This window comes from Astatotilapia calliptera, chromosome 23, assembly GCF_900246225.1.
Source record: "Astatotilapia calliptera chromosome 23, fAstCal1.2, whole genome shotgun sequence".
Classification (NCBI taxonomy): domain Eukaryota; kingdom Metazoa; phylum Chordata; class Actinopteri; order Cichliformes; family Cichlidae; genus Astatotilapia; species Astatotilapia calliptera.
In genome coordinates this window covers 30,047,555-30,070,970 of record NC_039323.1, presented here as the reverse complement: position 1 = coordinate 30,070,970, position 23,416 = coordinate 30,047,555, and the positions used below count along the sequence as shown (strand labels likewise).

Here is a 23,416-nt window from a genome sequence, read left to right as displayed (position 1 = left end):
ACAGGAGTACAGGAACAAATGCAGCACCTCTACAGTCACAACTTAACGTAAAATATGCAAGAGCCTCCAGCAACAGCTAACCCTCCTGCTAGCTACTGTAGCTCGTTTAACAGTGTTTAGTACAGTTTACTCACTCCGCCGTATCCTGGATAAGCCATTTGGTGAAAAGGAAAGACCTCTGACAAGTTTAATACTTATAAAATGCCAGTGTGATTTGATACGAGCTACACTGTAACAACGCTGTAACTTCCGAAGTCAGAAGAGCAGTGCATCACATCCGAGCTGCCGAGAGTTGTCGGAAGTGCCTTGACAGACATTGCAACTAGCCAATGACAGAAGAGCACAGGGCATTTTTAAAAGGACCGCCAAAATGCTCTTAGCTTTGCTCTCCTGCAATGTTGTCATTCACCACTAGGTTGTGCTGTGGAAACCTTGGTTCTGCTCGTGTAATAAAGAAGCGCTATATACTATTTATTTTTCATAATTTCAGGAATTTAAAGGTCTTTAAATAAAAACGAAACAAATAAAATTACAAGTAAGAAAAATGCACATTAAGATACGTTTAAATTAAGTTTAAAAATGTATATATTTATTTATTTATTCTTAATTGTCTGCAGATCCAGCATAAATAACCTGCCAAATCATTTATGTATAGCTACCTACTGTCGCGATCCCTTTTTGAGTAAGGGAGGAGTCAAAAGTAGCTTTACCTAAAACACTATCATAAGAATATGTGTATCTAATCAAGACAGGAAGCTGAAAATATCAACAAATAGAAGATGAGATTTCACATCTGTAAAAGTGAGCAGCCTTCACGGCATTTCATTCTTCAGTAAAACTTCAGTAAAAGAAATACAAATGAAAAGCAAAATATCTGAGGCTGCTAGAGAACTGTGAGAGCAAAGGACAGTGCAAAAGACATTACTTCCTGTACGTTATGTCCATGGCTTAGTGTGGAGTGGTATCTTAACAGAACCAACATCTGGGGTGGGAGGTCCCACTTTATCATAACAGGGAAATACCAACACTCAGAGCCAAACACCGAAATCAGTGAGCATCTGAGAGTGCTGTAGGTCATCGAGGACACACACTGGCTGCTATGAAGGTAATTATGCTGTGAAAAAATCTAGGTGCATGGATTTGAAAGAATAATGTCTCTCTGTCTACACACACACACACACACACCTAGCATAAAAAGAGAATTTCTGTTTGGTCACTTATTTCTTTGTTGTAACAATGTTTCTTAGCAATAAATTTATTACTGTTGGAATTCCTGCCATACTTGTGAGGAAAATGCATTTGTGGGTTGTGCCCATACAGTCATTGGTTGTGCCCATGAAAAACTAGCCAATCCTCTCTGCAGTGTTTCCAGATTCTAACAATTAGGTGTCTGACTGTCAGAATCTGTAATCATGGAACCTTCTACAGTGATCCGGTTCTGTCTGCTCTAAGAATGCCACATCAGCTCAACAGCTCCAGACTATTTATCTCAATTTATCTTTAAAAAAAAAATACTGCTCCTCGCTGTCTTCAATCACAAGCTCAGAACCAAATGATAACTTTTTTGTTAAGTCTTTCTGTGGAAACTCTTATTGATAGTGTTTTTTATTTTTATTTTTTGTTTCCTTTCATTATATTTTATTGGGTCTTAACTTGGTTTTATGCTATTATTAACTGTATTTTACTTTTCAGTTATGTTTTAGTGTGATTCTCCAAATATAGTTCAAATAAAGAAACATGGCAGTGGATAAAACCGTAATACTGGTGCTTCAAACTGCACAATCTATCCGTCATTTCATAATGTTATGTTGTGTTCAGTTATTCACGTGAATATAGTTGCTCAAGATTTTTTGAACTATTTTACCAAAGTGACATTCTACAACAATTCGCTGTAAAATTACATCACTTCCTTTGGTGCAATTGAACATGACAATATTGTGCCATTGGAGAGGCCTTTCTGACTGACGTTTCTCCAGTTTTGCTTTTTGCTAGTGTCATTGTCACTATTGCCCATTTAGGTTCAGAGGTAGTCCAGTATTTCCAGTACAGCACATCAATAAATGCTGGTACTAGAAGGTTTGCTGCATCTCGCTGCACAGTCTTAAGAGTGTAAATAGGCTAAGGCAGGCATCAACTCAACACCCGGACCAGTATTTTGTCCTTTGTGTGAGGAAGAACAAGAGCAGCACTAGCAGAGCCCTACAAAATTACCTCCACTAGGCTACTTGTGCATGTTTCTGACTAAACTGTCAGAATGATACTCCATGAGGTTGGCATGAGGTCTTTCTGTCCTTTAGAGAGAGCTTATTGATGCTCTAAACCAGGGGTGTCCAACCCCAGGCCTCTAGCGCCTGCAGGTTTTAGATATCAACCTGGGTCAACATGCCTGAATCAAATGATTAGTTCATTATCAGGCCTCTGGAGAACTTCAAGACATGTCAACGGCTCCCTACACAACACTACTAACTCACATGCAATGTTCCCTCTAAGCTGCGCATGTGCGCAATTGCTGGCACGGTCTCTGCGCACAGAAAATCTGCGTTGTGCACAAAAAAAATCCAACCTGAATTTAAATTAAAATTAATATGTTAACAATTCTGTTTTGCAGTGTTAGTCAGTAAATGACTGGCTGCTCCCGTAAGGGATTAGAACGATGCCACCTATGGGATGCCATAGTCCAGCCAATAATGCGATTCACATTCGTATATACAGTATGCAGCTAAACAACGTCGTTGACAGGCTATGGCAGCGTCCTTATGTGCCGACAACGGTGTTTTAGCTAGCAAAGCGGCGTGGATGATATGGAGTGAAGCCACGTTAATAATAACGTGTACAACCATTGGAGATGTGAGCAGGACAGACGGAACAATTGACGGAAAACGTGTGGACTTTATACCAGTTTTAAATGTTGTGTTGATAGTAGAGATGGCACGATACCACTTTTTTATGTCCGATACCGATACCGATATCATAAATTTGGATATCTGCCGATACCGATATGAATCCGATATAGTGTGTTTTAATCAATAAAACTGTTTTTTTTTTAAATATCTTGCTGCATTTTGTATAAGTTCATACTCAAGTTTAAAACAACAACTACACTAAAGCTATTCTGTTATACCTATATGCAAAAAAAAACATTTATAGTTCAGCAATACTGATCAATCTAATAAACTTAAACCTGCACCATCCTCCCTATTCTGGTATTTTAAAGAGTACTTAGCGTAAATATTAAGCAACCTAACTAATAGGGTTCCAACTCCCAGCAACAACAAAAATAAATAAATAAAAAATAGGGAACCACCCCTCACGCTCCACCTCATGATGCTTAATCAACGTAATCAACCTTAATTTGATGCAGTGTGAAAAAAAAAATGCACAGAAATCAATTATTTTTCAAGAAATATTAAATAGAGTCAACATCTTTCTTCAACAAAATTGCAGACTGTACAGATGGTACCTTCCCAAAGGAAAAAGTACTATAGCTTACTAGGGTATATATATTAGACTTAATAGTCACTATATACAGTAATTGACTTCTATTCATTTTACATCAAATTAAAACTTTCGGTGTAAGATTCGGATAATTATTTATTAAAAGCTAGACATTTTAAATGAGAATAAGAAAGAAAAGTATGTCTTTGTGCCCCCTTTTCCCTGTTAATGCCCTATCGGCCCCCCTGGCTAAACTTTGCTAGATCCGCCCCTGCACAGTTACCAGCGTCAGCTACGTAGAAAAAGATCCTCGAGTAGAAAGTAATAATAAATAAATTCTAACAACAGCTGATCAAGCTTACACGTGCTGCTGTTGTTTAGCCGCTGGTTTCCTCTTTCTGGTGCAAAGTGGGCCAAAAACAAACCAGAGAGATGGACTCGCAACAGAAAAGCCGATCAGCTGATCATTAAGCAGTTTCATGATTGAAGTAGCAGCAAGAAGAGGCAGTCGCTCCATATATCGCTTGTTAAGCTTAACGCAGGAATGCTTTACAAACATTCAGAGATGGACTTACACATAGTGATGGGCAGATGAAGCCCCATGAAGCACTGGAGCTTTTCATCCAATTGGTTCACCCCAACGCGAAGCTTCATGAAGCTTCATTTGCTCTAGCAGGACACCTACTGGACGTAAAAATAATAGCTGGCATGAATTTGAAGAGTGTGGCATTTTGCACACAGCCTGTAAATGTCAACAACAAAAGGAGTGTGTAAAACATGTATATTGTAGTGATGGCAGTATACTGTGTATATTTATGCTGGCAGTATGGAAAATGATTATTTGCGGCAAAGTTCGAACCGCTTCATGAACCAGTCACGTGGTACAGCCGGGCAGCGAGGCTTCGGACGTCATCATTTTCAGCTCCTCCCATAAATGAAGCAAGCCTCGATACGCGCTTCGCGGAAACGCCCCCTCCATTACTCAACACACGCTCCGAAGCCTCGATACAGAACGTCCCATCACTACTTACACACTTGCTTTACTTCTCTCGGGGATAACTTTGTCGGAGATGAAATGCCGGGTTGCTAGCGAAGCTCCAAATGCTATCCAAACCACCGACAGGTCCCGCATGCCACAGCCGCTCTATCACGTGATGCATACTGCTCCGACGTGCTAACGTTCTGAGGTGAGTTACAGCGTGTTGCAAGTTTTGTGAGGTGCTTTCGTGATATTTAATGGATCGGATTACATTTTTTATTTTTCTCCGATATCCGATCCAGTAATTTAGGTCAGTATCAGACCGATACCAATACGTAATATCTGATCGGTCCATCTCTAGTTGATAGGCCACATAAAACCAGAGTTATGATAAAAACAAATATATGCAATGTTTGGTTTTCTTCCTGAATACTATCGTTGTTTATATTTACTGCGGAAGAAACGGTAAACGGCGTTTTATAAGGAAAGCGCTCTCCCCCTGTGAGCAAAAACAAAACCAAACAAACCCACCCTTTCCTATTGGTCGAAAAATATACCATGTCGACCAATCAAAATATGATATGGCAACATGGCATTTATTGTTTAGGAAGGGCGGAAGTTTTAGGAGTGACGGAGGTGTTTTGAGATATTTGAGATATGAGAGATTTGAGACATTTAGCGCAAATCTTGTTAGTGTGTAGTGTAGTCAATAGTTTTGTTGTGTGTGTCAGAACAATGGACTACTGAATGTTACAGGTGTTACAGGAGTGATACATCTCCTGTTGTCAGGCCTGCAGGTATCAGGCTGTTGTTCTCCTTTATCTCATAGTGGTCAGAAATTGTTTTTTGGAGTGGCACAAATAATTTTTGTGGCATCAAATTTGATGCAGAACACCTGATTGTTCTGTAAATAGTTTTAAATGTTTATTTAAAAAACGCCTTGGCTGCATTTTTAGGTAAACAGCTGCAAAAAACTTTGTTTGCATAACTCGGTTACTTTTTTGAAGAAGTAACTATATAAGTAACTATATAATTAAATTGCCCAACATTGGTCATTATATACTGTATTTTATTTTGCAGCCAGATTCTTTTGCAAATATATATATATATATATATATATATATATATATATATATATATATATATATATATATATATATATTTTTTTTTTTTTTTTTTTTTTTTTTTTTTTTTTTTTTTTTTTTTTTTTTTTGGTACTTCCAATAGTGTTAACATCCTACACAGGTCATGAACAAGATTTTTTTTTCATCGTAAGTGGGCTAAGGCAGTTAATTAAAAGTAGTCTAACATAAATGTAAATGCTGTAATTTGATTGTTTTAATAAACCATGTAACTTGGATGGATTCGATGCTGGCGTGACCACAGTGCACACTGTCTGCTGTTGCTCACAGTGGTCCAAGGGACCGCTCAGGGAGTTTGTGTGTTCGCTCAGACACATGAAAAATTAGAGGGAACATTGCTCACATGTATGTTAAAGATTTTCATTTTGTATAGTTCACTCACCAAGATCCACTATTTGATTTATGCGATTTACCTTTCATTTATTTTTTGTTAGGTTCCATTTCTTTGAGCAGTGCATATATACTGTGCATATGTAATAGTAAATACAATTAGTTACAGGACTTACAGCAGTAAAACATTTATATGATCTATCAGTTTATCAGTATCCAGTCCTTTATCCACTTATAGTGTTTATAGCTTCAAACTGAAATACAAATTTGTATTGCAAAACAACATTAGTAATTGTAGTGTATAATCTGAAGTATCTGTGTGTGAGTGGTTTTTAAATGAGCTGCTGCACTGCACTGACGTATCATTAAGTTCAGGGCTGCCCAATCCCAGTCCTCGAGAGCTACCGTCCTGCAGCTTTTAGATGCATCCTTGTTCCCACACACCCGAATCAAATGAATGGCTTGTTATCAGGCCTTTGCCAAACATGATGGCATGCTGAAGAGGTAATCAAACCATTTGATTCAGCTGTGTTGGAGTAGGGATGCATCTAAAAGCTGCAGGATAGTAGCTCTCGAGGACTGGGATTGGGCAGCCCTGATTAAGTTGATACGTCAGTGCAGTGAGGATGTTTACAAAATGTTCACTGGCTTATTTCCAACAGCAGTGATTTCCTCACAGTTCCTCCAAACAACTCCCAAATTTCAAGGCTATTCAACCTGAAGCAAAGAATCTGTTTAAGTCAAGGCCCAGCTTCTCAATTTATCCCTGAGACGGCACACTTTTATTAGAAGGCTGGTTGCGGTCAAGCACAATCACCCTCCAAAGAAATGTCTCATGCCCTATATAACAAATTTTTATTTAACACAGGGCAGAGTTGAAAGAGAGTTGAAAAAATAATCTGACTCGGTGACAGTGTTTATCTTACATTAATGACTTCCTGTTTTCTCTGTTTTTATTCACTTTTCTTTAAACTGAAAAATGGTTGTTATGTCAAGACATTGCAATATTTCCATGTATCAAAATCCTGCATTAGATTATAAATCCACCAGTACACAACTGTACATAGATTCAGATGACCAGCGGTTCAAACTTTGCTCTATATCTGTCATGTTTTCTTTCCTCACTCTCTGCCTTCATACGTCAAAGCTATATCTGTCCAATAAGACTAAATGCGTATAAAGTGACACCTATAAACGATTTTAGTCAGGCTGAGTGTCAGCTAAATGGAGGCATCTGTGAAGTAACACTCTTCAAACAAGCCATGCTGCATTAGGGAAGACATCCACTGTCTATTTGTTTGCTGAGGATGTCCGGTATGAGGAAAATAAGTGCAGAATATGATGTCTATTCCTCATAAAGGCACAGCTTTATATTTGTTAAGCCTTTAATGGGCTCTTAGCATTTTCAGACTGGTCAGTGTCGTGTGCAAAGAGGAAGACTTGCACAGTCAGTGGAAATAATGTCTAAAAAAAACCCTAAACTTGTATTTCTGAGAGTCACACTGACTGAAAAAAAAGAAAAAAAATATATATATATACGTGTGTGTGTGTGTGTACATATATAGAATAAATAGTGTTATTTGTACAGCTGTTAGAAAAATACATCTGAGCAGAGAATGTAAAATCACTTTTTTTTAAATAACTTTTTCATTCCTCCGTACTTATTGCATTGCATACGGCTTGGGGACTCTTACCATGCACTACAGAAGGGACTATATGGTGGATGCATCTAAGACATAATTTTGACAGTCATGTAAAGTGGTGGACAGCATATGCAGTGCAATATGAGAGCTAACAAAAAGTTATTCCTTGTCATACAGGATGGTGGTTCAATATGAATAGCTTGTGTTTGTTTGATTTTTATGAATGAACTCTCAGGACTGCATATATAATGCTACAACTTAGCTTGACTGAGTTAGCCACAATAGCAGCATAGCCAGTGATAGCAATGGTGACTATCTGGCTATCAAAGCAGTGAAATATTTTTAATAGATTTTGGCACATAATAAGGATGCTCAAGTACAGTTTGGCTTAAGCTTTTTTGTTTTTTTTAATAGCCTTCACAGTATTAAATCGTATTTAATAACACAATTGCAGGAATTAATATATATTGGGTGCTATGTGATCATCTTTTGTAGTTCATAATATATGAAAATAATCCGTTTTCTTTAACCTCCTAACTCTTTCATGGCATGCATTTTTAATTTCTCTTTGCTATTTGGGCTGATTGGGACCTGATGAATGTAAAAACAAAGTATTATCTTTTTACCTGATTTTTGTTTCTGGGAAAAATGATATCCACATATGAGGACATTCGTTTTAAATTTCGATAGAACAGTGGTAGTATACTGTCTTCGTATGTGGATATCGGGCCCTTGTAGAGCAAAATTTTGTATTTTGGTCTAGACAACCCAAAATGTGATGTCCACATATGTGGACGCCAGGTCCTGAGAGGTAAAATGACGTTATTTAATATTTATTTCTACACTCTGTTTAGTCATAGTTGTAAACCGTTAATCCGTTTTTTCCTTTTTTCCTGGCAAACGTCCCTGTCTAACAAGCATAATTTTCTCTTTCTGTATGAACAGGAAAATAACTAATCAAACAAGATATTAATTTTGTCATTTCAGGCAATTGCAAAACAAAGTAACAGACTAAACTGATAATTGCAGCCTTGAACAAAACAAAAAGTGTTTACAGACACGATATGTGTTCTTATATTTAAGTGAAATGGCATTTTGGTCCACATGCTGAATAAGAGGAACAATTTTCTGAATAGCGGACAAATTGGGGAACAGCTGGATAACATACTTCCTCAAAACTGTTGTGCATCATAAAACCTGACGAACTTTACTCCGCTGAACATTTTCTGTGTCACCTTTGAAACTTGAGCTGAGATAATATTTAACAACAAACCAATGTGTCACATAACTTTGTTGCTCTCTGCGCGTGTGGCACTGGATCGATGAAGTTGTGATTCGGAGCGATATCGGTTGTATACTTCACTTTACGGCCAGAAACAATGGTTGGTGGTGGTTTGTTAATACTCACACGTCGTTGTTATGCGTATGGAATGCTTCACACGGAACCGTTTGCACTTTCTGACTTTTGTCCCTTCGAACAGGTTTCCATTGCCAAGGTGCTCCTCGGAATTTTTGGGGCAGCTGTGGTCGTCGTTTTGATAGCGGTCCCCACGGCTATATTTCTTAATGGTGAGTCTTTGTTATTAAATGCTTCACACACTGGCGTCATCTCTGCTTTACCGTTAAACACATTTGTCAGAAAGTATTTTATGCGCGCGTCATTGCGCGTTGTTTGGACCGTTGTCACTTAATACTTCTCTATAAACACTGAAAGAAAACATTTAGCTCATCGGGAGTCACGTTGCCACCTAAGAAACGAGCGAAGTCACATTTATAAGTGTGATTAAAGTCGCAATGACGTTTCTCTGACACCCCATATGCATACCTTTAAATCCAAGCCCATTCTGTACCCACTTTGACAATTTCCATTATTACACATTAACGTAAGCGACATCCCACTTGCCGTTATCAGTTACAGCCTCTACAGCTCTTAGCTTATCTCATTGCTGAGCATCATAATGTGAGTGTGTGTGTGTGTGTGTGTGTGGGAGGGGGGGGGCTAGATATTATATCTGTAACATGTGATCTTCAAGTGCTTTCCAAACACGTGTTTCAGAAAAGAACGACGAGGTCAGCATTAGATCTTTCACCCTTGAGGACGTCTTCAACAGCTCACTGAAACCCAAATCCTACAACATGAGGTGGATTTCTGGTGGGTGATGTAATTAACCTGTATTTTTAAAAAAAGAAAGAAAGAAAGTGTGGGGCATGATGACACTGAGTTATTGTCTCCCGGACTGTAAATATGTTATCAGACAGGATAATTTATATCTCCAAAAATCCACTTTGTGTTACTGACTCACTGAGGCACATGAAATTATTGGCACGTATTTAGTTACCCAGTATATGGAACCAAATAACCTAGAATGCAGTAATATTAATAAGGACAGCTCTGACTTGCCTAATTCACTTGTTCTGAAACCAGAACAGCACCTTTTTTCTCTGAAATATCAAGCTGGTTTTGTCCATGCATCTACATGGATCACAAGCACTTTTTCATACTTTTGCATTCATGTTCCCAATGGATAACTAACCCCTGGTGCTAAATCTGGTGCTACTATGATTTTGGTACCAGTGGTTTTAACCCTCTCAGAGCTAAGCTACCATAGGGTCTAACCCTAATTCTAACCCATACATTTGGGTATGTTTAAGCATAACTGTAGCATGTGAATAAATCAAGTAGTAGCTATAGCTAGATTAGAGCACTACAGCAAGTTAAAGTTCATTTCCATAAAGTAGTAGTAGCAGTTTTTTCAATTTAACAATCATGAGAAAACTTTGGTCCATATTGAGATTGTCATCTATATGACTGTGTCAACTGCCTTTTATCACAGTAATCAGTCATTTAGTAACTCTCTTCTTTAACACACATTTTCCCTTGTAAATAGAATATTTAAGGGTGTGCTTTCATCTTTCTCATCTTCCACCATAGATCATGAATATCTGCATACGTCAGAAGGCTCAGTGTTCCTCTATGACGTCGCAACAGACAAGATATCAGACTTCTTGAGCAAAGACAGATTTGTAAGACATCCTTCTCATGTGCATCCATAGCCTTCTTTTAAAGCTTATAGCACACAGCTTCCATACAGATGCTGTGTTGTTTGTATGCAAGACTTTGAGGAGGTGTCTATGAAATGCTTACAATCTCTCTGTTCAACAAACAGATAGACAAAAATGCCTATGATTACCAGCTGTCAGCTGACCGCCGATACGTTGCATTCATGAGCAACTACTCCAAGGTAAAGTACCTTTATTCACATCTGATTCATTTCTAAACTGATTTATATTCAAAGTTTTTAAATGATAAACTACCTTACTTTGTTTTTGTCCCATTAGCTGTGGAGACATTCATTTACAGCTTCATATTCACTTTATGACCGGGAGTCAGAGTGAGTAACTTTTTTTTTCAACTACAAAGAAGGTTTTGGCTTCCTCTATTTAAATATATATTTATATCACCGACATAATTCACAACTTCAGTTACAGGCACCTCGTAAAATGTATGCTTAAATCTGTTTCAGCACATTTATCACACCCTCTGACATTCCTGATAAAGTCCAGTACTTTGCCTGGGCCCCTGAAGGGAACAAACTGGTAAGTTCAGGGAAAGACAGATGATTGCAGGCTTAATTTTGAATGACACTTCTGTTTTGAAGTGGGTAAAAGATTATCATGTACAACCTTTTCGAAGTCCTCCCATCCATCCATATATTTGGGTTTTGTCTCTTGACTTTTGTTTATTTGTTTTTCTAGGCCTTTGTTTGGAACAATAATGTGTATATAAAGACCAGCCCCAACTCTACATCACAACAAGTCACATTCAATGGCGAGGAAAATAAGATTTTAAATGGAATCCCAGACTGGGTTTATGAGGGTAAGTGGAAGATATATGAGTCATTTACGTTCAGTGTTTGCATGAGGAAACTTGCTTCTTACTGTTACACAAGTAGCTGTGTCTCCAGGACGAGACCCTGATCAACTCTATACGTATCCTGATACAGACATTTGAAATTTTAATATCACATGTAAATAAACCATTTTATATTAATATTAGACCATACCATATGATAAATACAGGTACATAAAGACATTATTCAAGCACAAAAAGACAACATTAGTGTGGTGGGGTGTGGTGGGGCATGGTCTGTGGCGCCGCTGTGGGAAAATACAGGCTGGCACACCGAAACTGCATCAGCTCATCACGCCTCCCCTGCAGCAGCGGCACAGACTACGCCACCGCCACAATTAGTAATAAAAAGGTTGTCATACTTGACTAGCATTTAGATATCATACAAAGTTTAGGCCTCAGATCAGTTGTGAACTCACTGGAATCTTTTGGTGAGAAAAGCAAAAACTCAGATGGAGAGGTGTTTGCTGGCTGGTGTGATGCTTCCATTGTTTGGGTGAAATGTTTTTTAAATCCGTTCTAAATAGGTTGCTGCACCAACAACCTCCTTGTGATTGCTTTGATTACTAGCATATTATGCAACTACCTATACAGTAGTTTGCAGTGGAAGATACAAACTTTGTTAGCGAACACTCTGTAACCAACCACCGAGCAGTATTAAACTATAACAAAGACCAGAAATGTAGAACATTCATCTTTAAAGTAAAAGTTGTGCCTTACTGCTGAGACCAACACATTTCAAAAGGAGAGATTTTTATTTTGTAGGTGAACAGTCTCTGTTTTTTTATTGTCAAACTTTTTTAATTATTAATGAAGTGGAAATGCAGAGCAAGGACAAAGGAGCAACGCTGGTCTTTGAGCACTGTAGTGGTATGGTCTTAGACCGAGTGCCCTTCTGGTTTGAATGATATTGTCAGGGCCCTGGGTCTCCTGACCCAGCATGTTTAGTTCTTTGTGATTTTTGTATTTTTGTACTTGTGTGAGTTATTCTATGGTTTCTAGTTTCGATCCCTTGCCCTTCGTGTTTCTCTGTGTCCCCTCTGTTCTGTGTATGTCTGTGTCTGCATGTTTGAGTTTCCCTCTGTGTCTTTCGGTTCTTAGAGTCCTCTGCCTTATGGTTTATGTCTCTGTGTTTCTTAGTTGCTGTCTCCACCGTGTCAAGTTTGCGTCTCTGTGTCATACTTCCTGTTTTACTTTGAAGGTCCGTGTCTTATGTGAATGCGTCCTGCTTTGCTTGTCTCGTCAGTCCTGATTTCTCCCAGCTGTGCCCTCCTTATGTGTCTCATTCCCCTCGTTACTTCCCAGTGTATTTAAACCCTGTGTTTCTCTGAGTCAGTGTTGTGTTGTCCCTCAAACTGTGTGTTTCCTCGTGTGCCTCGCCGTCAAGTGTAAGCTTATATTTCCCAGTTCAGTTTTGTATGCTTTCCCCTGTCAGCAAATAAAGCTGAGTTTTTTGAGTTCATCCTTCGAGTCTGAGTGCCTGCATCTTGGGTCCTACTCCTGCCTGCCACACAGCATTTCATGACAGATATTTTATTATAATGTAATTGATGATTTTGACTAATTACTGTACAGTAGAATGCATACAAAGGATGTTTTGCTAATATGTCTGTACTTTAAAAAAATATGTTTACACTATAATATCAGTCATTTCTCTTCTGTCTTAGATTTTCTAAGACAGCAGCAGGCCTCAAATGTTCCCATTCATTTAGAAGAATGTTTGTGTTTTTACAGTCACATTTCAAGGAGTATAAAAAACCCCAAACACATATCAATCTATCGATCTATTGTACTGTGACAACATGAAACCATGCTGCTTTACTACTCCATAAGCTGTAAAAGATCTTCTAACACAGCTTCATACGTTCATCGTTCCAGAGGAAATGTTCTCATCCAACCAAGGTCTCTGGTGGTCACCTGGAGGAAAGAACTTGGCTTACGCTGAGTTTAATGACACCGGGGTCCACACTATTGAATACTCGTGGTATGGTGAAAACCAGTACCCCAGCACTGTTTCTATTCCATATCCAAAGGTAGCACATTTGCTGTTTTGTTGAAGACATACATCAGTAATCAGTGTTGGCTTTTGTCTGTTATCTTATATTCTTTTGTCTTTGCAGCCAGGAACTCCCAATCCCACAGTGAAGCTATTTGTCGTGGACACTGACAATGCAACAAAAATCTCTGAAGTTGTTGTTCCAGACTCATTTGGCTCAGTGTAATCTAACACTTTCTAATATATCATTTCTTCCACAAATATCCAAAAACAAAATGTTGAACTTTAACTGTTCTTTTTGTTTCACTTCAGTGAGCACTACTTGTCTACTGTAACCTGGGTGAGTGATGAGCGTCTAGCTGTCCAGTGGCTAAAGAGAGTACAAAACCATCTCATCCTTCAGATCTACAGCTTTAATGGATTCACATGGAATACTTATGAGGTAAAACAAAAATGTATAAACCAGTACTTTTTCCTACCTTTGAGTCCATAACTTTGTGAAAACCGCTAAGATTTTGCTGACTGAGACTAGAGTTTTTTGACATGCTTCATGTTAAATCACATAAAAAATTGATCTTTTTATCTAAAGTATGGACAAAAGACTATTTGTTCAATATATCCCTAGATTTACTCTAAATAACTTAGAGCTCAATGGTTATGTATGTCAAATCCACTGGAAATTTGCACAACTGAAGTAGAATATGATCTGGAATGCATCTTCCATCCTATATCCCTAGTCTTATAAGGAAAAAATCTAGTCCAAAAATATTTTCTGTAGTCCAGGCTTATATACTAAATACAGTCATGTATGTAAATGCTGCAGTGTAATACATGTGGATAAAATAAACTTTTAAAGATCTAAAAATCTATTCTGGAATATCTTCATATAAACCGTGACAAAAGCTAGTCGAAAGTGTTAACTTGGTGCAGCAGAGTTTCTTGTGGCATTCCACTTAGCTAAAGGGCTGCTAATTATTTCCATTTATGTAAAAATGTGAAAGAGCAACCCTGCCATTTAGAGATTTTCCTAATTTGTTGGCTAAAGAGTTTCAAAATTCAGTTCCCAGTCACAATGTCTCTTTGTGCTCTCTGGGTTTAAAGCTGCTGAGCCGATAAGGCTGTTGTGTTGTACTCTAAACTGTAGCTTAGAACGACAATAAACACAAGTTTTAACATCTTTTCACAGCATCTGGAGGTGGCAAGCACTGGCTGGATTGGACGGGTATGGTCACTACACTGTTAAATGTTAAATAGGTATTAAATATGTAAATGTTTTAAAGTAATACATTCCATGGAAAGACTCACTCCCACAATGACGAGTATTGTGCTTACATCAAAGTGAGTCACGCTGTTGCTCTGACTGTCTGACTGTCAACAGACAGTGCTGCAGAAACACTCAGTAGAACACTGTATGTGTATTAATCCACTGCAGAAAATAGTTCCCTACTGACTGTTGGATAACATTTGCTTACAACCATTTATTTCAGGGTACTGAAATAAAATTAATATTAAAATTAAATGTGTGCTGACATGAATGAATTGCACAGAAAAGGCATAAAAGAATAAATAATAACACGCTTGTTCTTTAGTTCTCTCCATCAGAACCAGTTTTTGCCACAGATAAGAACAGCTATTACCTGCTCATGAGTGACACCCAGCAATACAAGCACATCCATCATGTGGTTGGGGTGGGTGTATGAGTACTGAAATATTTTTGCTGGCTAGTCTTTCTTTTGTCTTGCACAATATCTTTTATGAATCTTTATGAATCATTTTTTGTGACATGTTAACCACCCACACATATTCTGTATTCATGCAGGGCAAGGCTACAGCCATCACTTCTGGAGAATGGGAAGTTATTGACATTCTGAAAGTCACAACAGATAGTGTGTAAGTCAAATCATCTCCTACAGGGTTGTCAAACATAAGGCCCGGGGGCCAGAATCAACCTGCCACAGACGAAATCCGGCCCACTGAAAAGCTTTAGAAATTTTAAAAGAGTGCACTGAAGTTTTAACTGTCTTTTCACAAGTTTTGCAGCATTTCCTATTGATACAGACCTCCCCTTCCCCACCACCACTATCATCATAACCAGTACCAATACTGCCACCACCAACAATTAAACAGTTATATATCAGAAAAGTTGCTGTTTTTACCCACAACTTTGTCTGTAATTTTGCTCATTTATCATGTAGTTTAATTGGTCTGGCTTACTTAAGATTAAAGTGAGCTGTATGTGGCCTGCAATGTAAAATGAGTTTGACATCCCCAATCTATTCATTTAATTGCTTGCAGTTAATGTAATAGATGCACACGGTGTCTTCAAATTTTGTTTTTGGTCATCAGCTAGCTGTGTGGCAGGCAGAGTGAGAACTCAAGTGCAGGACTCCGTAGACAAAATATAAATGGCCCTATGTGGAAAAAGTGGTTAGCCCCCTCTGTTATAGCATAAATTAACTGTGGTGTATCACATCTTTGGATAGCTCAATTCAATTTCTCTAGCCACACACAGGTCTGATTACTGTCACACCTGTTCTCAATCAAGAAATCACATAAACAGGACCTGCCTGACAAAAAGGAGTTGGACAAAAGATCATCAAAAGCCAGACATCATGCTGCCATCCAAGAAAATTCAGGAACAAATGAGAAACAAATCTCTCAGTCTGGAAAGGTTATAAAGCCATTTCTAAAGCTGCGGGACTCTAGCAAAACAACAGTGAGACCCATTATCCACAAATGGCAAAAACATGGGACATGGGAGAACCTTTCCAGGAGTGGCTGGCTGACCAAAATGATCCTAAGAGCACAGCAGTGACTGAGCCAAGAGGTCACAAAAGACCCCAGAAAAACATCCAAATAACTACAGGCCTAACTTAATAAAGGTACAATCAGTGTTTGTGACTCCACAATACGAAAGACACAAAATGGCCTGGAGAATTCTGAGACAAAAACCGCTGCTAGGAAAAAGGAAGATAAAGGCTCGTGTCAATTTTGGAAAAAAAAATCATCTTGATGATCCAAAACACACCAGCAAGTTCACCTCTGAAGGAAAAACTAAATGAAGACTTTGGAGTGGCCTAGTCAAAGTCCTGACCTGACTCAGATTGACATGCTGTGGCGTGATCTTAAAAAGGTGGTTCATATCTGAAAACCCTCTAATGTGGCTGAATTACAACAATTCTACAAAGATGAGTGGGCCAAAATTCCTCCGCAGTGCTGTAAAAGACTCACTGCCAATTATCGCAAATGCTTGATTGCAGTTTTTGCTGATAAGGGTGGCCAAACCAATTATTCGGTTTAGAGGGCAATCACTTTTTTACATGGGGCCATGTAGGTTTTGGTATTGTCTGATTGCCACTGATTATAATTAAGAATTCCAAAGTCTCCATACTAGTGTCCTTCAAGCTTTATTCCTACTTTGCTACATTCTTAAAACTCCTGCCTCACTCATTCTTACCGATTACTCCTCAGATATTTTTCAAGTAATGAAGAGGGTGGCAAGCCAGGAGGAAGAAACGTTTACAAGTAAGAATAATGATTTTCATGTTTTATCCTTTATCTTTCATTAAGAAATTCAATAAGAATTGCTATGTGGGCATTTTTATGTGTTTTAGGCGGACACAACAAGAAACCAAGTGTCTGACGTGTAATCTACGTGAAAACTGTTGGTATAACTCCGCTTACTTCAGCCACAATGCCTCCTATTACCGCATGAGCTGCAGTGGTCAGTTTTATTCTCTTTCTGATTCGTAAAAACCTACCTCTTATTCTCTCTAGAGTTTTTGGATCATTTGAGTTAATTATATCATCATATTCCTTACTCAAAGGTCCTGGCACTCCTTTCTATTCTCTCATGGATAACATAAACAACAGAGGTAAGTTACAGTATGCAACTGGTTCTGCAGTCCAGAAAAAAAAAAAGTATTCCAATAACTTTCTTGTATTTGTACATTTGTAGAGCAAAGAGTTTTGGAAGACAACAAGGAATTTGTGAGCATGATTTCTGGTATTCAAATGCCAACCATGCGTCAAGGCACCATCAAATTGGGCGAATACAGTAAGTGAATGCAGAAATGATCATTTTTCCTTTAAGACTTTCCCCATCAGTTTCATTTTGAGCTGATAACATTTATACTATACTCTCTAACGATAATCCAATAGCAATAATAAACAACGACCCTGCAGAAAGCTTTTGTTTTTTTTTACACAATTAGATTGCCAGAATATTTTGTCAATGGCAACGGATAAGCATAATCTTGAACCATATGCAGTTGGCTTTGCCCATTTTAAACCTCAACCCCACTACACTGTAGATGTTTTTAAACATGAGATAAAATTCTTAAAATCCCTCTCATTAGAGTATCTGGGTCAATTACAAATCTAGTATGTTTATTTATTTATTTTTTTGATGTTCGCAGAAACAGATCTCAGATGTTGGTCCTGGGATCTGCTGGAGCCACTTGCCTAGCTTGGGGGGTCACTGCACCAAGCGCTCCAATTACCACTGTTACCTTCACCCTGCACATCTTTTCAAGCTCTTCTCTGAGCGCTTGGTACTTCTCCAGCTTCTCATCTTCCTTCTTCCTGATGTTGCTGTCATTCTGTATCGCTAGCTCTATCACTACAGCCGTCTTCCTCTGCTTGTCCACCACTACTATGTCCAGTTGGTTAGCCACCGCCATTTTGTCCGTCTGTATCTTGTCCCACAGGATCTTAGTTTGGTCATTCTCCACCACCCTAGGGGGTGTCTCCTATTTTGACCTCAGGGCTTCCAGGCCATATTCTGCACAGATGTTTCTGTATACTGTGCCGGCCACTTGGATATGGCGTTCCATGTATCCTCTGCCTGCTAGCATCTTGCACCCTGCTGTTATGTGCTGGATTGTCTCAGGAGCATCTTTACACAGCCTGCACCTGGGGTCTTGCCTGGTGTGATAGACCCCAGCCTATATGGATCTTGTGCTCAGAGCTTGTTCCTGTGCTGCCATGATTAGTGCCTCTGTGCTGTCTTTCAGTCCAGCTTTGTCCAGCAGCCACTGGTAGGATTTCTGGATGTCAGCCACCTCCTCTATCTGCCGCTGGTACATACCATGCAGGGGCTTCTCCTTACATGATGGTTCCTCCTCTTGCTCCTCTTTCTTGGGTTTCTGCTACCTGAGGTATTCACTGAGCATGTGGTCGGTTCGAGCCATCTTCCTGATGTGGATGTTCATTGTTTCATCCTGGACTGTGGTGCTGACACTCACTTGTCCCCAACCTCCTTCCTACCACTTAGCGTACAGCCTTAGGGTGCTGGACTTGGGGTGAAACCCTCCAGGCATGGTTGCAAGCTTCCTGATCTTTATGTCAGTGGCTTCTATTGCCTCCTTTGGCCAGCATCTCTTCAAGTGTCTGTGAGTCTTTGCTTGGTAGTTTCCATGACCTCAGGTAGGGGCAGCCTGCTATATTTATTAAGCAACCCTTTCTTCATAGCACCTCCGTGCTACCATGATCTTGGCCTCTAGTGTCCTTCTCCATCATCTTGTACACTGTAAAAATTAAATCCTGAAAAAACAGTAATATTCCAGCAGCCGGTGCGCCAAAATAATACCATAAAATAACAGATAATAACTTTCTCATAAAAATACGGTTATTTTCAGTAATGACAATACAGTTTGTTGCCCTAATTTTACATGGGATTTTGCCTTTTTCAAGTGCTTTTAAACATTAAATTAGGAACCTTTTAATGTGATTAAACAATGAAATTACCTATAAACAAGGTCAATGAATGCGGCAATATGAATAATAATACTTAAATGTACAGAAATATACAATTAACAGTTGGTTTAAATAATAATGGATTGCATTTATATAGCACTTTTCGAGACCCTCAAAGTGCTTTACAATTCTACTATTCATTCACTCTCACATTCACACACTGGTGAAGGCAGCTACAGTTGTAGCCACAGCTACCCTGGGACAGACTGACAGAAGCAAGGCTGCCATATCGCGCCATTGGCGCCTCTGGCCATCACCAGTAGGTGGTAGGTGAAGTGTCTTGCCCAAGGACACAACGACCGAGACTGTCTGAGCCGGGGCTCGAACTGGCAACCTCTGATTACAAGACGAACTGCCAACTCTTGAGCCACGATCGCCCTAAATAACATTATTTAATGTGAAAAAAAGTTTATAAGAATCATTTTATATATCTTTCCATAGTATTACATTTGAATTTAACAGTTCAATCTTTCAAATAACAGACAAATATTTTGTGAAATTATGATACATTTGTGAATGTATTTTAACAATCTAAATATGCATATGTACAGACAAATATATTTAAAAACAAGAAAATTATGTTTTATTACATTTACAGTGATTTTATGTTATTTTTCATTTGAAATGTAACATGACAGTCTATTTATGTAAATTTAATGATATTCTAGAAAAACAGTAAAAAACTGTAAAATACACAGCAAAATACTTTTATATTACAATTTTTTTTTACAGTGTAGCCATGGATCCCCATGATCACTCGTTTCATGGTGTATATCAGCTGGTTGGTTTCGTTGATGGTTGCAGTAGGGATTGTTGCTGCATTCACATCTTTTAGTAGACCTTCAAGGGGGTACTTCACATAGTCTTGGTAACTTGCTAGAAAGGGTCCAGGTTTCCAGTTTCACCATGATCTTACATTTCAGATCAGCTGCTCTCGCACTCAACGCCCGTTGTTCCATCATATTTGGGGCTTGGTACCCAATCTCAGGTGGGGGTGATGATATGACGTACCATCCTGGCTCCCCCTTGCCATAGCATTTCTGTTGTACCTCAATGATCTCCAGCTGTGATAGCAGTTCCTTCTTCCGAATGCTGGAACACCGAGCTACTAGTTGTTTCGCCGTCAGTTTGGATGCTGGGTATCGGAGATTCCATGGGTCCCACATCCTCTTTGTGTAACCCCTTGCACTGGGGTTTCATGCGTAGTAGCATTCATAGTAGTAGCAGTGGTTAGCACTGTTGCTTCACAGCCAGACGATCCCGAGGCCACAATCTGCCCAGGGCATTTCTATGTGGAGTTTGTATGTTCTCTCTGTGTTAGATGCCAGTCTGTTGCTAGCCCTGCAACAGACTGGCAATCTGTCGAGGGTCACCCTATGGTAGCTGGGATAGACTCTAGCCCCCCCTGCAACTCTGCTAAGTATAAACGGAAGAGAATGGATCAATAGGTAGATACTGGCACTGATATATGCAATATCTTTTACATTAATGACATTCACTAATACTTGTTTATATTTATTATTGGAAAAGACAGGCATGTTTTAAATATGATCTGCCATTAGCAAAATTTGGAAACAAAAAGAATAATTTGGCATTTTGAATAAAAAGCAGTGGATGTCCAAATACCAGTCAACATAGAGGACATCAGCTTGCACGATAGAAGGTTTAAGCAGGTAAACCTTCCCTGAAGGTGGCCCATTGGAAAACTGTCATGAAAAAAAAAAAAAACAATTATGAAAAATAATGTAGCTCTCTGGTTGAGCAGGCATCCTAATGTTCTGTGGCTGAAATGCAGTACCATGGGTTCAATTCTGACCAGCATGAAATTATTATTTGTACATTGTTTCATTATTTATTTTACTACATGCCTTATACCTACTACTCTTTTTATGTTCATATTTTTGACAGATCTCTGGTACCAGATGATTTTGCCTCCAGGCTTTGATGAGTCCAAGAAGTACCCTTTACTGATCGATGTGTAAGAGTTCATTTAAAATAAAACGAAAAGACTTTTTAAAGTAGGGCCAAAAAACTCATTCTGAATGTGCTTGATGTTCCAGGTACGCAGGTCCATGCAGTCAGAAAGTAAACTACGTCTACAGGGTAAACTGGTCCACCTACCTGGCAAGCACTGAGAAAATCATTGTTGCTAGCTTTGACGGAAGAGGGAGCGGTTACCAGGGCGACAAGTTAATGTATGAAATTTACAAAAGCCTGGGAACCAAAGAGGTGGAAGATCAGATAACAGCAGCCAGGTAAGGAAAGTGAGGAGGAGTTTAGACAAGTCAGTGCATCTCAAACAAACAGGTTCCTTCTTTGCTCCAGCAAGTTTGATAAAACTGGATTTTACTTGTTTCTGTGACTCCCATTTAGAGAGAAACTTAGTGTAGCGGAAATATCACGAGTCAATGATGGCAATGATCAGCAGAAGTTCTTGTCATCCCCTTATCCATATTAAATTCATATCTCTTTTTTTTCAAGGGAATTCATCAAAATGGGATTCATTGACAAAGACAGAGTTGCTATTTGGGGATGGGTAAGTAGTGAAGACTTTGTGTTAAACAAAAACGCCACAACGGTTAAACACATTGAGAATGTTTTAGTGCAAGTTAATGTTTCACTCACAAGTCAATGTGTTTGGCATGTACTCAAGACAATAGATGATCTGCAGTAATGAGTTTTTTATATTCAACAGTCCTACGGAGGATATGTCACATCCATGGTCTTGGGATCTGGCAGTGGAGTTTTCAAGTGTGGAATGGCAGTTGCTCCAGTCTCCAAATGGCGCTATTATGGTATTTCTTTTGCTGTCACTTTTTACAATCCCATTAATGATATGAAATAATAACATCTGCAACTATCTGTCTATTTGTACCAGATTCCATCTACACAGAGCGTTACATGAAATTGCCTTCACAGAATTCTGAAGGTTACGATGTAAGTTTCACAGCCAGGAATATCAAGTTCTCTGTCCTTTATTTTCAGCTGTGCGATTGTCTTTGTTGACGCATAAAAATTAAATCTGACTGTGTGCAGAACACAACAGTAACTGGCAGGGCCAGGAACTTCCATTCAGTGCAGTATCTTCTTGTTCATGGAACAGCCGATGGTGAGCAACACAAGGCCTCTATGTTTGTGTCTGTTTATTATTTTATAATTTTGGGGGGCAACATAAGCCTAAAACATAATAACAATAAGTGTGAGAGTTTATTTTTCATTCGCTGTGACAGAATACATTTGCAGCCCTGCCTTTTCAAACAGGAGGTTTTAGATGCATTCCTCATAGCCATCTCCTGACGTTGGAAAAGTGCAACAAAATTAATGTGGTTATAGAAAACTAAACTGAAATGTTCTAGACTAGTTTGAATTTCTACATGTGGTTGGTAAAGCACACTTTTTTCATCTTTTTTAAATTGAATGCCAATACTATTGCAGAAAATCCATTAGTATACCAGCACTTATCATTATCAACAAATTCATACAGACTGATGTAAAATAAATAGATCCAACACTTGCAACTTGATCAGCACTGACAAAAGTAATGGCCATGATCATACCACTATGTTACCTTTCAACGGAACCCTGCCTTATTGTTCGGTTTGTTTTTCTAGACAATGTCCATTTCCAGCAGGCAGCAGAGATCTCAGAAGCTCTGGTTGAGGAGCAGGTGGACTTTGAGGCCATGGTGAGCAACTTGGGAAATGCAACAGACAATTGTGGGACCAATGTCATGAAACACTCATACATATAATGCTTTCTTCTTTCAGTGGTACACAGACAAGGATCATGGGCTCGCTGGTGCTGCCAATCAACATGTCTATACCCACATGACTCACTTTCTACTCAGGTGCTTTGCATAAAACCAAAAATTGTTTTTATTTTCTATGAATAAAGATAGGCAAAAAAATACATGTAAACTCATTTAGTATTGGAAAATTAATGGGTGCAAAACTGTCCCAGTTCTAATGTTATTCTGTGTCTATGAGAGCTTGTTTTAGATATGTTCATTTAGTTTAAAAAAGCTCTGAACTAACAACAAACATCTTGCTCTGTGTTATTTTATTAAACCACAACGTTTCAGTCCAACTGACCTTCATCGGGTACAAAAAACAATCTGATACGTTGTAATTTAATAAAATAATGGTAAGTCAAAAAGTGTGTAATATGTTCTTTTAAAAATATCTGTCTCTTTAAGAATTAAAGCTGATATGGTTCCTTGTAAAA

The 23,416-nt window shown here is 38.6% G+C and overlaps 2 protein-coding genes across 4 annotated transcripts in view; one reads left to right on the top strand and one right to left on the bottom strand.

Annotated features, from left to right (window-relative positions):
- Positions 1-8,956, bottom strand: part of LOC113016665 (grancalcin-like) — a 19,276-nt gene extending 10,320 nt beyond the window's left edge. Inside the window, exon 1 of one of the 2 annotated variants that reach the window (XM_026159661.1) lies at positions 8,938-8,956. Coding sequence is in view for 1 of the 2 variants with exons in the window: in XM_026159660.1 (XP_026015445.1) it covers positions 135-158 (24 nt within the window). In the remaining variant the exon portion in view is untranslated. Of the gene's footprint in view, positions 1-134; positions 311-8,937 lie in introns of those variants that run through there. The other variant, XM_026159660.1, reaches the window with a different exon arrangement.
- LOC113016664 (dipeptidyl peptidase 4-like) lies at positions 1,069-23,416 on the top strand. Of its 2 annotated transcripts, none has more exons than XM_026159658.1 (26): positions 1,069-1,105; positions 9,011-9,098; positions 9,586-9,681; positions 10,462-10,553; positions 10,697-10,771; positions 10,869-10,921; positions 11,054-11,126; positions 11,286-11,406; positions 13,318-13,472; positions 13,560-13,657; positions 13,748-13,877; positions 14,622-14,657; positions 15,025-15,123; positions 15,255-15,325; positions 16,907-16,960; positions 17,050-17,159; positions 17,263-17,310; positions 17,394-17,492; positions 21,101-21,170; positions 21,253-21,447; positions 21,674-21,728; positions 21,888-21,987; positions 22,071-22,129; positions 22,229-22,301; positions 22,804-22,877; positions 22,960-23,416. In XM_026159658.1, exons 1-26 carry the CDS (start codon positions 1,100-1,102, stop codon positions 23,050-23,052), a joined length of 2,223 nt encoding a protein of 740 aa, XP_026015443.1. In that variant the 5' UTR covers positions 1,069-1,099; the 3' UTR covers positions 23,053-23,416. The 2 variants fall into 2 exon arrangements, with proteins under 2 accessions (XP_026015443.1, XP_026015444.1); XM_026159659.1 differs by lacking the exon at positions 1,069-1,105 and adding an exon at positions 8,681-8,911.

Bases quoted from the DNA above. Each gene is read 5' to 3' on its own strand.
- LOC113016664 (XM_026159658.1), top strand. The intron at 9,099-9,585 runs GTGAGTCTTTGT...CACGTGTTTCAG, and splicing joins CACGGCTATATTTCTTAATG to AAAAGAACGACGAGGTCAGC. The intron at 22,302-22,803 runs GTGAGCAACACA...TTGTTTTTCTAG, and splicing joins TGTTCATGGAACAGCCGATG to ACAATGTCCATTTCCAGCAG.